The 9,509-nt window shown below is 40.0% G+C and overlaps 1 protein-coding gene across 1 annotated transcript; it reads right to left on the bottom strand.

Annotated features, from left to right (window-relative positions):
• Positions 1 to 1,336: 1,336 nt before the first annotated feature.
• On the bottom strand, positions 1,337 to 9,494 carry abcb9 (ATP-binding cassette, sub-family B (MDR/TAP), member 9). Its single transcript, XM_086030052.1, has 11 exons — positions 8,097 to 9,494; positions 7,370 to 7,484; positions 5,837 to 5,967; positions 5,560 to 5,765; positions 5,281 to 5,478; positions 5,056 to 5,184; positions 4,746 to 4,934; positions 3,389 to 3,562; positions 3,032 to 3,191; positions 2,746 to 2,882; positions 1,337 to 1,676 (listed from the first exon to the last, which is right to left on the bottom strand). Exons 1-11 carry the CDS (start codon positions 8,728 to 8,730, stop codon positions 1,362 to 1,364), a joined length of 2,388 nt encoding a protein of 795 aa, XP_085886178.1. The 5' UTR covers positions 8,731 to 9,494; the 3' UTR covers positions 1,337 to 1,361.
• Between the last annotated feature and the right edge of the window lie 15 nt (positions 9,495 to 9,509).

Genomic DNA, 9,509 nt, shown 5'->3' with positions numbered 1-9,509 from the left:
GGCACAGGTCCGACTGTCCATAAATGCAGCATTTGGCCTTAATCCATCAGTACTTTACACACTCAATAAATAATTTAATAAATGAATAACGGGAACACTTACATCACACAACCATATAGATAAAATATTCCAATTGAAAATCTTCATCAAACACATATGCATTTGTTCAAAACAAAGTTATTCAGAATCATTCAAAATAAAGGGGATATGTTGCTCAGCGTACTCAAACAGATATGCATCATTTTTACTCTACGGGCAGTCGATATACTACACTTTTAACTATAAATATGGTCAAAACAAAAACAGTAAAAAATTGTTTACAGTATTTTTCTCTTTTATGAAGAGTAAGTGGACAAATGTGTGGAACAAATGTTCTTCTGAAGTGATTAAAGATTAGCTCATTTTGAGCCTCAACTATGATATGTCTTGCTTTAGGCTTTTCTGCCAAGGCAGAAACCTATTTACCCTTGGCAACACATAGTGAAAATTCTGATTGGATGGCAATACAATTTTCTAAATTATACATTGATATACATATATACATATATATATATATATATATATATATATATATATATATATATATATGAATTAATTGCTAATATCAATACTTTATCTTGAGGATCAATACTTAAAATTGAGCATTCTCGATCGGAATATCGATATTTTGGTATCGATATGCCCATTGCCCATCCCTAGTTGAAGACAGTCAGGTCGGCCGTCCCTGCCGATGAGGTGGACCTTACTTATTTTTCAGGGAGTTGGCAACCCAACTCACTCTAAGAGTGTAGATACAGTAGTTAATAGTGACCCGGAGCAATGCCTGCATTACATGACATGTTTCATGTCAAGGTAATTTGGATTGTCCGAAAGGCAAAGGAAGTTTAAAGCTACAGTTCCCATGTCGACCTCTTGGGGTCAATCTTCGTCCAGCACTGCCAATGTTCGTCGGGGCTCCCCTGCTGGGTGAATGTGAGAGGAACCCTAGGACTCCTTGCTGGAAAAGCTCCAGAAATTCTGTTTCAAGGCAGTTGGAATCTACAACCATTGTCTTTAGAGGTAGTCCAGGAGACTTTCTGTCCTTATCAGGAGTTTCTTTATTTTTGAGTCAAGGCTAGTCCTTGACTCTGTCAAGTCCAATGGCAGGGATTCAATTGTTTTGAAGTGAGGCTGGAGCAGACTTGGTTGCAGTCCTGGCTGAATGTTGTGTCCAGCCCTGGAGACGTAGTCCACATGGAGGCATATTCATTACACCACAAACAGAAGCGGTCATTAAGTATTATTGTCTTAAATTGTGTATATATTTAGAGGATGATTCAATAATCAAACAACAGGAAACATGTCCACAAAGTTTATTATTCTCAATAGCGAGGATTGTATTCTTGATCACTCGAACTGCTGCTTTGTCTACTACGCTGGTGTCCTCCATCAGGCTTCCAGGAGGAATTCTCTGAAAAATGTAGTACTTCATCCCCTGTCTCCATGCCCAGAACCTGTCGCTGCACCAGTTTGTAGTACAGCCCCCCACTGGCCATCAGCTGACTGTGAGATCCCTGTTCAGCCACACGGCCCTTATCAATCACTATGATGCAGTCTGCCCTTTCCACAGTACTGAGCCGATGTGCAACCACTAACACTGTGTGCTCCCTCATGATGTTGTTTAGAGCTTGCTGAACCTGTGGGAACGACAAGATTAAAGTAAAAGATCAATTGATTTTTTCTTTTTTCTTAATCTTTCTTAAACTTTCTAACAGTGGAACCTTAGAGACAGATGCAACTGAAACAAAAGCAATGCTTCTTTGATTTTAATATCATGTGGGTGATGATAGGTGTGCAGTCAAAATATATCATATGATTTACATCATAATGTTTGAATACCGGCAGACGTGGCTACTACTAAGTTAATCGGCGATGGGGCGCAGAGTGCAGACATCTTGTTCAGAAAGTTAATCACCAACGGGATTGGGGGTCAGTAGTCACGCACTTCGACCAGCCACGATACAGACTGGCCATCAAGGGAAAATCCATATATTTTCCCGAAATTCCCGAATCCCAATGGTCACCACGCCCCTGGTCGTCGATCTTTTGTCCTGCGTGTGTAACTCCATGCAAGAACTTGCTGAATTTGCCTTCCCAAATTTATAAAACACGCTTCATTATAAACATTTGAACATTCAATAACCCATAACTACCGGAAACATCAATGAATGTGATCACTATACGGTACTATTATTTTGTGATCCATCCACGATTTGACCACATGCTCAGTCGGTTCCATCTGCACCCACGAAAACATTAAAAACAAAACAAAAATCTACCCACTACAAGCAAAACACTGAGTTAATTCTTTGTTCGATGAACTGCGCTTAAAAGGAAGTTTTACACTGTATACAATGTTTTTGAATAAGTGCTACAAAAAAAGCCTAAAACGCAAAGCAAAACAAAAAACATCCAGAATGAATGCTTTTATTTTTGCTAAGCTTGATCGATATGGTGACGCTCAAAATGATGGCGGTTCAAAGTCCTAAGTTTAGTGTGACTTTACAGGCCTTTTTCCCCATGAAAGTCCTGGTTAAATTCTGAACTGCATTTAACTTTTAAGGTACATTTGACTTCAAAGGTTCCACTGGATAACATTCAGCAATTCCCACCAAGTTATGGGCTTTTATTACATCTCAAGAGCACTTTTATTTTTCCACCAGCGCGTTCGACCATTTTTCATTGGGGAAAAGCGATGTTACTCACAATATGTTCACTTTCTGCATCCAAGGCACTGGTTGCCTCATCCAGGATAAGAACACGAGGGTGTCGGACAAGAGCTCTTGCAATGGCCACCCTTTGTTTTTGCCCACCTGACAACTGTGCACCTTTCTCACCAACACCTAGCAAACAGTAAGATGCAAACAGTGAGCGCAGCAACGGTTAACTACTGGTCGCCATTATAGGGAAACTAGCACAACACTTAACAATATTACATCTATTCTAGGGAAAATATATTTGAAAGACAGAAATAAAGATATTTGATAATAACTTGTTTCATAGCCTTGGGGTAAGTCCATGATGAAACCGTGAGCATTTGCTTTTGTGGCTGCCTGTATGACAGCCTCCATGGGGACATCAGTCAGACCATAAGTGATGTTCTCCTCAATGGTTCGGGCAAAAAGCACTGGCTCTTGGCCCACAAGCGCCACCTGCATAGGGATTGTTATTACTCAAAATGTAAACGTATGTATTCAAATCCTACAATACTGTATATTGGTTAAATCGGCAAATATTAATCATTATGGTGTAATTGTCTTGATTGGTATTTCTATTAATTTACCGTACATTTGCTAAATGTCACAGCAGAATGTCCGTTTTTTTTCTTGACGGTCTGACATGGACTGACCTGAGAATGGAGATCTCCATGCTGGAAGGTGTGAACAGGCTTTCCATCCAGCAGAACTTGACCCTGCTGGGGAACATAGAAGTTTTCCAATAGGTTGACGCAAGAGCTCTTCCCGCTGCCTGAAGGTCCCACCAGGGCAGTCACCTCGCCAGGCTTTAGAGTGAATGACACTCCCTGTAGCATAACAATTATATTATATAACTAACTAAATAACTAACTAACTTGAGTTACATAGAATATTATATACTGTAGATGATATACAGTGGGTAGGGAAGGTATTCAGACCCCTTGAAATTGTTCACTTTTTGTGTCATTACAGCCATTTGCCAAAATAAAAAAAAAAAAGTTCATTTTATTTCTCATTAATGTACACTCAGCACCTCATCTTGATGGAAAAAAACAAGAATGCAGAAATTTTTGCAAATTTATGAAAAAAGAAAAACTGAAATATATGGTCTTAAGTATTCAGACCCTTTGCAAAAAAAACTTCATATTTAAGTCACATGCTGTCCATTTCTTCTGATCCTCCTTGAGATGCTTCCGCTCTTATTATTGGAGTCCAGCTGTGTTTAATTAAATTGATTGGACTTGATTAGGAAAGACACACACCTGTCTATATAAGACCTTACACACAGTGCGAATCAGAAAGAGAATTTTTCAGCTGCAGGGACAGGACCACTGGTTGCAATTGAAGGAAAGATGAATGCTGCCAAAATGTAGATACTGTATATCCTGGAGGAAAACCTCTTCCACAATGCTCAAGACCTCAGACTGGGTTAAAGGTTCACCTTTCAAATGGTGAACCTCCATCCTTCAAATTTGTTGCGTCATTCCCAAGGAGACTCATGGCTGTACTATCTCAAAAGGGTGCGTCAGGGTCTGAATACTTATGACCATACGATATTTCAGTTTTTCTCTTTTAATAAATTTGCCAAAAATTTGACATTTCAGATTTTTTTTCTGTGGGGTGCTGAGTGTCTATTAATGAGAAATACAATGAACTTTTTTGATTCTGGCAAATGGCTGCAATGACACAAACAGTGAAAATTTTCACGCGGTCTGAACACTTTCCGTACCCACTGTATATCGTTAGCATCGGGCCAAAACCTTTTATCTCCAAAATAGTCACTTTTCAGGAGACCAAGTTTTTTCAATCATTAGCATTGCATCATAAAAGAAAGCCATTTTCAAAGACTTTACATAGTTCAATAATGTGTACAAATAACACCCAGGTGTGCGGACTGACACCAATGTATAGATTTTTGAAAAAAATATGAAATTCACCAAAATGCGACTTTTGAGGTCACATTTGGCCCGATGCCCAGTGAGATTACACACACACGCACACACAAAAAACCTTAAGGATTTCAATCTCTGGCCGAGTAGGGTAGGAAAATTTGATATCTTGAAATTCCACCAGACCAGTGAATGTCTCCAGAGTCTCTGTACCATCTGCTGGGTGATCAGGTTTTCTGTCCAAGTACTCAAAAACTTTTTCAGCAGCTCCTACGCCCTGCATGAGGCCTGAGTAAACTGATGCAATGTTCTGTAAAATGGAAGTCCACATGAATTTAATAAAAGATTATAGACCTTACCAATGATTCACTGCAAACAAATACAATAAGGGAAAATAAATAGAGGTAAAGAGATAAAATAGAGATAAATACCGCCAAACATTCCCCCATTTCAAGCATGTATATGAAAAATGATAACAATTGGCTGCTTTCCATCTGACCAGTAACCACAAGGTGGCCACCATAGGCGAGAATGGTCACCTCTAGAGCAAGCTCTGAGATCTAGAACACAGAAAGGCTTGATAAATACTTGCTCTGTGACCAATACCAAATCATTCAATAAGCAATATAATTATTGATGCATCATCTGATACCTACACAACTGGACCACATATAGCAAGCATATGCCAGGGCTTGTTTCTTGTTGAGACGGTACATGACAACAAGCTTCTCGTAGTAGGAGTCAGCCTCTCGATGCTCATTAGCAAAACTTCGTACTGTCTTCATGGCTGAAATGGTTTCTTCTGCAACTTTGTTAGCCTTTGCAAGGGTTGTTTGCACCTCTTTAGTTAGTTTCTGAAGAAAAAAAAATCAGTGTTAGCTTTGATTAATCTTAAAATAAAAAAAATAATAAGAAAACATGAATTGGTAGATTACCTTGTAATAATTGCCATAATACTCAGAAAGAAGAGCAATGAAAGGAAGTCCCATCATGTTAACTAATGTGAGCTTCCAGGACATTCCAAACATGAAAATGAGAAAGCCCACAGCCTTGATGGTGCTCCTCAAGAACACGTTAATGTTCTGGGAGATGAGGTCACTCACTTGGGTGGTGTCAGCTGACAGACGTGAAGTGATATCACCTGAAGAGTGATAAAAAGATGAGAATATTAAATATTAAAAAGGATTGATGTTATGATGATGCTTAACTTACCTGTATGGTTCTCATCAAAAAAGCCAATATCCTGTTTCATCAGAGTTCTAAAGAGGTGGTTCCTGAACCGAAGATTTAATCGTGCAAATGTGAGCGTAAACACTCCTCCACGCACGCCAATTGCAATTGAACTGAATAGAGGGAAAGTGATTAAAAGTCAGACCTTTGAATATATGCTCATCATTAAAGTGAAAATCAACCCAAACATATTTTTTGTTTGTGGAAAATGAGTTAAGCAGCAAAATCCACCCCTTTTTCACTTCTGTCGACTGAAAACGACATTACAACTGCTCAGTGCTCAGGTAACGACCAATCACGGCTCAGCTTCAGAAAACAGGTCAGCCGCGATTGGTCGTCACCTGAGCCCCGAGCAACTGTGATGGCATTTTCAGTTGACAGAAGTGAAAAAACGGCCGCATCCAGAGATGGCTAGAAACGGGTGGATTAATAACTCTTCCACAAATGCAATATTTATCAGAATGCCTTGTTTGAACTAGTGGGTTTGAATAGAACATATTCTTGAAAAAAAATATGTTTGGGTTGACACCCGCTTTAAGCACATTACTGACATCCTGGCCAAAAGGCGTGTCCAGAACCAATCATGTAATCAGTGATAAGCTTTCTTGAAAAAAAAAGACATTGTTTTTTGAGACCTGCATGTATACCTACAGTCATTGTATGTTTTACTGACTAATAATGTTACAGAATTACCAAAATAGCAGAGAAAAAAAACGTACCCAACTTACCCAACTGCAATGATAATGATTGGCGACAGCCAATCGGTGTCGAGAACATAATTACGTCACATGCATGCAAAAAACAAAACAAAACAAAAAACAACAGATACACACACACCATGGTGACTGGTGAAATAAATCATGAATATGAAATAAAAACAATATAGGACAATGCCATTTGGGCGGCATGGTTCAGTGTTAGCGTGGTCATCTCCCAAGCCAGAGATTGTGAGTTTGATCAAGTGTACTTGAGCAAGATACTCAACCCCCAGTTGCTCTTGATGCTTTGTTATGAGCAGAGCTGGGAACTTTACACTTTTTTGCCGGTCCGTCCTCCGGCTCCGATTTGATTACCCTTCCGTTCTTGTCTCTCCGTTCTTATTCATAAAAACTATCGTTCTCCAACGCCGCCCGTCCTCATCCTTTTAAAGCGCTTCCATCCTTACATTCCGTCGGTACATGCCCCCCCCCACCTACACGCAATATTATCAGAATGCCACGTTTAGACTAGTGGGCCTGCATAGAACAAATTCTGGAAAAAAAACATGTTTGGGTTGACTGCTCTTTAATGACCCACAGCAAAATGGTTTATGCTTTTCCATGCATGTTTTGTTTCTCACAGACAATGCAACCTCCATGCCTGAGGTAATATTCTTTCTTAAGACCTATTTTGGTTATAATTTTAACCTCTAACACCACATACTGACGGCAATGCAAGAGTCACGCAGTGTGCATTTTATGTTAAAAATAACAAAATAAATTAATGATCCCATCAAAAGGATAAACTAACACTCACCTGGTAAAGGCCAGAACTGTCAGAGTGATGGCAGGTTTAGCAAAGTATTCCATGCTCTGATGAACCACAATGCTATCTATAGCCTTACCATAGTAGTAAGGGATGAAAGCTTCACCTGCGGATTGGGGGGGGGGGGGGATCATAATGTCATAGTGGAAGCAAGATTACTCACTAATAATTGGTTAACAAACATCATCTTAATGACTAAATGATACTAAAGTAACCAGTGATTTTATTCTCAAGATTAAGATTATTAAGATAATTTGATCCACTTATTTACTTTTATATAACAATTATTTATCTATGTAAAGCAACTAGGAACTGTTTCACAAAGCAGGTTTAGTGAAAAAAACTCAGTTTGCTAACCCTGAAATATCGGAAACTCTGAGTCTTTATGTAGAACCTAGCTAATGAATATTTAAAGATACTACTGAATTTGTCTGGAAATGTGAAGAGAGGGTCAGCGAGTTCATAGTGGTGGGTGTTAAAAGAAAGCGCCTGAGACATAGCAGGTTAACGGTAGATGGTGTCTAAAACTCTAAGCATGTACTGATGAGTAACATTCTGATAAATAGTACAGTATTCATAACTGTAAAATATATTCTATTTTGAATGTGACTGCACTTGAATGTGTCATCTGGCGGTATGATCATAGCATGTTAGTTTAAAAACAAAACAAAACGAAAAAACAGGAAGCACCTGATTAGTAATCCAACTAGATACTCACACACAGCAGAGATAATGAGGAAGATGATGGCAACAGTTAACAGTCCTCCATCCTTTTTTGTGTAACTCAGCAGACGCCCCAGTGTTGCTCCTGTGGTGGTTTTTGGTCTTTCTTTCTTCTCACTGTACATCCGGCCATTCTCTTCCCCTTCACAATCAGTCTGAACCAATTTCTCTGTGTCCTCACAATGTTCCAGTTTATGGCTGTTGCTATTTTCCTTCCCTAGAATCCACCACAGTACCAGAACTGCCAACGAGGAGAAACAGGTCCAGCAAATCAGACTCAAAGACCATGGTCGATGAGATAGCGGCCCAAGTTCACTCAGCATCAGCAGCTTGGCCAGGGTATACGTTATAATGGTCTGGCAAACTAAGAGGATGAGGGTTTTGAGTTTAGTCACCCTGTGTGAGCCATCCTCTCTGTTCCATAGGACTCCAACAGAGGCACCCAGCAGGAGAGACGCTCGAAGCAGTGCAGTCCCCCAGATGTCCAACGCTGACTGCAGAATGCTAAAGTTCAAGCCATCCTCCACAAATATGTTCAAATGTGATCCATGTGCATAGAGAACTGTGGCAATAATGAGGTCCAGTAGACTGTATGAAATAGTACAGCTCACATTTATTTTAGTACCCATGATGATTCTCTGTCAATCGCTAAAGAGAAAACCGTGATGTATGAGTATTATTTGAGGATTTTGGGACAATTATAGGCCAAATCCCTCGTTGTAATTAATCTCTCACTGGCGTCTATTTATATTCTAGCGGTTCGGGTTATACAGGGCAGTAACAAAATGATTCCGCAACAAACTGACACCAACAAAAATAATTGGCACTCTGGGGTGGGGGGTATCTGGGGAACAAAGAAAGCTCTGACCCGTATGCCACCACAATTTTTGAGCTAACCATGGTAATTCGCATACAGCAGGCAACAAATTGCAGTCTAATGCTGCTATAATGCTTCTATCAGCACCTCTGGCAGCAGGTCTGGTCCTGCAGTCTTTGTGTTAATGAAGTCCGAAGAGGCTTACCGGGGGTATGTTGAATCAACAGTCTCTGAATATTGGGGGGGGGGGGGAATAAACAAAACAAAAAAACTTATCTAAGTCAGTGCGCTGCGTTAACCTCTTACGGCAAATGCACTCGCAATGTCAAGTCGTGGTGGTTTGGTCAAGTGAGAAGAGCATTTATATCGAAGTAATAGAGTACCCCACCTAAGCCCTGGTGCGTTGATATTTACTTGAAAAGTAAGTCTCGTTGCTGCGGCGATCCCCCCATTCGCCCAACGTTCCGGTTATTCTCGGAAAAAGAGAATGACACTGACACCTGAGCACGAGCATTTCTAATGCGGAAGGAAAGAGGGTAAAGCTCCGCCCACAGCCATTCTGCTCGTTCCTGCTCGTTCAAGAACACTAAG

The sequence above is a fragment of the Filicampus tigris genome, chromosome 5 (genome assembly GCF_054856515.1).
Source record: "Filicampus tigris isolate MCC_2025a chromosome 5, RoL_Ftig_1.0, whole genome shotgun sequence".
Lineage (NCBI taxonomy): Eukaryota > Metazoa > Chordata > Actinopteri > Syngnathiformes > Syngnathidae > Filicampus > Filicampus tigris.
Note: the sequence above shows the minus strand (reverse complement) of the source record. Positions and strands in the feature narration are given on the sequence as shown.

Bases quoted from the DNA above. Each gene is read 5' to 3' on its own strand.
- abcb9 (XM_086030052.1), bottom strand. From the start codon at position 8,730: ATGGGTACTAAAATAAATGTGAGCTGTACTATTTCATACAGTCTACTG. The intron at 7,485-8,096 runs GTGAGTATCTAG...CCCAATCCGCAG, and splicing joins CCTCATTATCTCTGCTGTGT to GTGAAGCTTTCATCCCTTAC. The intron at 5,968-7,369 runs GTGAGTGTTAGT...CCCTCTATTCAG, and splicing joins ACAGTTCTGGCCTTTACCAG to TTCAATTGCAATTGGCGTGC.